General features: G+C 41.1%; 1 protein-coding gene across 1 annotated transcript; it reads left to right on the top strand.

Moving 5' to 3' along the window:
- Positions 1–363: 363 nt before the first annotated feature.
- Positions 364–1,301, top strand: LOC122626363 (accessory gland protein Acp29AB). Its single transcript, XM_043806598.1, has one exon. It carries the CDS (start codon positions 418–420, stop codon positions 1,165–1,167), a length of 750 nt encoding a protein of 249 aa, XP_043662533.1. The 5' UTR covers positions 364–417; the 3' UTR covers positions 1,168–1,301.
- The last annotated feature ends 1,550 nt before the right edge of the window (positions 1,302–2,851 follow it).

The following is a 2,851-nucleotide window of genomic DNA, read 5'->3' as shown; positions in this document are numbered from 1 at the left end:
GCTCCAATACCGTACGATGAGCGGTTTATCCGCCGCTTTCCCGACGATCTTTTGATCGATTGTAGGTGAATTGGTCAGAAGCGTCACTGCATCTTACCTGCCTACATTCTTTTTCGCCAGTAAAGTGTTTATCACGTCTTATACTTGAAAGATGTAAGTATTTTATAATATATATAAAAAAGCTAAAAGTGGTAAAAGTGTTTATCACGTCTTATACTTGTATTTAAGTATTTTATAATATATATATAAAAAAGCTAAAAGTGGTATGTATTGTATAATGATTTATTTGCACACAAGCTTTTAATTGCGGTCGTTACGGTTTAATTCACCGCTTCTTAAAATATCTAGTAGGTCTAGAACTAAGCACAGCAACAGTTAGTCAGAAACATTAGCCCTCGCTGGTGATTGTCACTCAATATGTTCAAGTACGCCACATATTGTTTGTACCTGTCCGTCCTGTTGGATCTGCAGGGAGCCCAGGAAAATAGCTGCCCCGAACTTTCACTGAGCGAACGAATCAAACAACGCGGAGAATTCAGTCTCGTCGATGTTGACAATCTGATGAATTCTATTTTGGAAAACCCACATAAGGAAGTACTTGGGAAAATTGAAGGTCACGTGGGGCACACAGTAAATAAAATACAGTCTTTGGAATCAGTAAGTCCAAACCAATCGAAGGCTTTGCTGGACGATTGGGAGCAGAAAAGCAAATTGGAATATCTGGAAGCAGCATTGCAGAATGCAAACAAAGCCCTGCACTGCTCACTCGAAAACAATAAGGTCATGTCAACTGGGAAACCCCCTCCGGAATTCCAGAAGTTGGGCTCAAGGTATTTTTACATCGAGAGGCATGTCAGGCAGAATTGGTTCGATGCCGCAGGAAAGTGTCGTAGGATGGGCGGTCACCTGGCGACGCCCCAGGACGAGGATGAACTGTACCTCATCCGCAAGCAGCTTGTAGCCAGATGGTATTGGCTAGACATTAGCAACCTGGTCAATAAGCACCAATACATTTCTCTGGCCTCTGGAAAAGAAGTTTCATATCTTAAGTGGCGAGACGGGGAGCCCAAAAAGAGTCCTAATGCTAACTGTGCTTATTTATACGCCGGCGATTATTACACATATCAGTGCAACGACAGAAACTTTTTCATTTGCCAAGCTGCGTAAGAAGACCGCCTTAGAATTCGATGGTACAAACTTAGCTATTTATTATGTGTGCTAAATGATTTATTCCTATGTCACTTGTAGTATTAATATTGAGTGTAAATAAAGCCGTCAAAGAAATATTCAAATGTTCAAAATAATGACTTTTTCACTACTTAGTGACTTTCAACCACGAGTTGCTGATGGCACCACCCCCCTGATAAGTCCGTATATTCAAGATTTGCCGATCGGGTTAACAAGCTGGCCGCGTGCAAATGATGCTATTAAAGTGGCATTTAAAATTTAAGTTGCAGTTAAATCGCGCCTCTCTCTCTCCTTCCCCTAATCCAACCAATGCTAGCCAGCGTTTGGCTAAGCTTTCCTCTTGGCCACAAGACGAAGCCATTTCTTTGAGCCACAAAACGAAAGAACAACAATGGCAACTGCAGAAACGATCCACAGAAGAAAATTTAGGTAAAAATATGTATAAGATTCGTACATATTTGCCTTCAAAGTATACATAATAATTATTATAGATTTGTCGATTAATCAATGTAGGATTAATGTAAGTTTCTGGACAACAATATAAACAATATCAGTTCTACTTGAGGATTGCATTTCTCAGAGTGTAGGCAACATCGACAACGGCGACACGACTTTTCTCTGGATAATGTTTTGCATATGTATGAGAGCCAGTAATTTGCACTTGTGTGTCCTGCCCCGCAAATGTGTTGGTGCTTGAGTATCTGTGTGAGACCATCTAAGATGCCGCCTGGCGATGCACGCTGCTCGTTTAGATCGTCACCATTGCCAGCGTCTGCCTGACCCAACTAGCAACTTGCAACCAGCAACTGGCAACCGCCAGCGACCATTGAAAACACCAGCAAACATTGTGCTTAAAACCAGTGAAATGTTTTGCTCTAGCCACTGCTAAAAAATTCACCTTAAATCGCGAAATTCTGATCAACATTTTTATTGGAATATTGTAACTGTACAGTTTTGGTTCTGTTTATAATTTAACATAGTTTAATATTATTATATGTTAATATACACATCTTTCTTTTGTCGAGTGTAGCTTACTTAGTTGTCTTTTCCTCCTCAAATAATCAACAGCAGCAGCACCACAGCAGCAACAAATGCAATTGGCAAATGTGTTACGGTCACAAATGCTTAACTTTTACTAATAGTTAACAGTTTTTGTTTTTGTCGCTGTTACTCCTTTACGCAGCCGTTGTTGTTGTCGCGATTTTATAGATAAACATTCTATTTGGCAATTAATTGGCATTTTGTTACTTTTCCAGTTGGATTTGTATAAAATGTTTTTTCCCCAACTCACGATATTGAAATGCTGTTGCTGTTTCAGGTTGCCGTTGCTAGTTTGCTAGTTGCTGGTTGCTGGTTGCCAGTTGGTGTTGTGGGTTGCCATTTGCTGTCGCCAGTTGCTTGGGGATTTTCGTGATTGTCAGCAATGATTACTTGGTCAACACTTGGCGGTTTCGGCTTAGAAAGTAAGCCAAACCAAAGCCGAGAGCAATCTCTGCGATGATGATGCGGCTAATTAAATCGAAGGTGGATCGAATTTGGTCCAAGGATCGCAGAAGGGCCGGCATGAGCTTCCTCCAGCTTCATTTGCTTCTGCCTGGCCACGAATTTATGGAACTGGCAAGGCAATTGACATTAACCCTAACAGCGACAGATGCAGCAGCGA

Source organism: Drosophila teissieri, chromosome 2L, assembly GCF_016746235.2.
Source record: "Drosophila teissieri strain GT53w chromosome 2L, Prin_Dtei_1.1, whole genome shotgun sequence".
NCBI lineage: Eukaryota > Metazoa > Arthropoda > Insecta > Diptera > Drosophilidae > Drosophila > Drosophila teissieri.
The sequence above is the reverse complement of the archived record's forward strand: the minus strand, read 5'-3'. Positions and strand labels throughout refer to the sequence as shown.

Coding starts and splice junctions, on each gene's coding strand:
- LOC122626363 (XM_043806598.1), top strand. CDS start 418: ATGTTCAAGTACGCCACATATTGTTTGTACCTGTCCGTCCTGTTGGAT.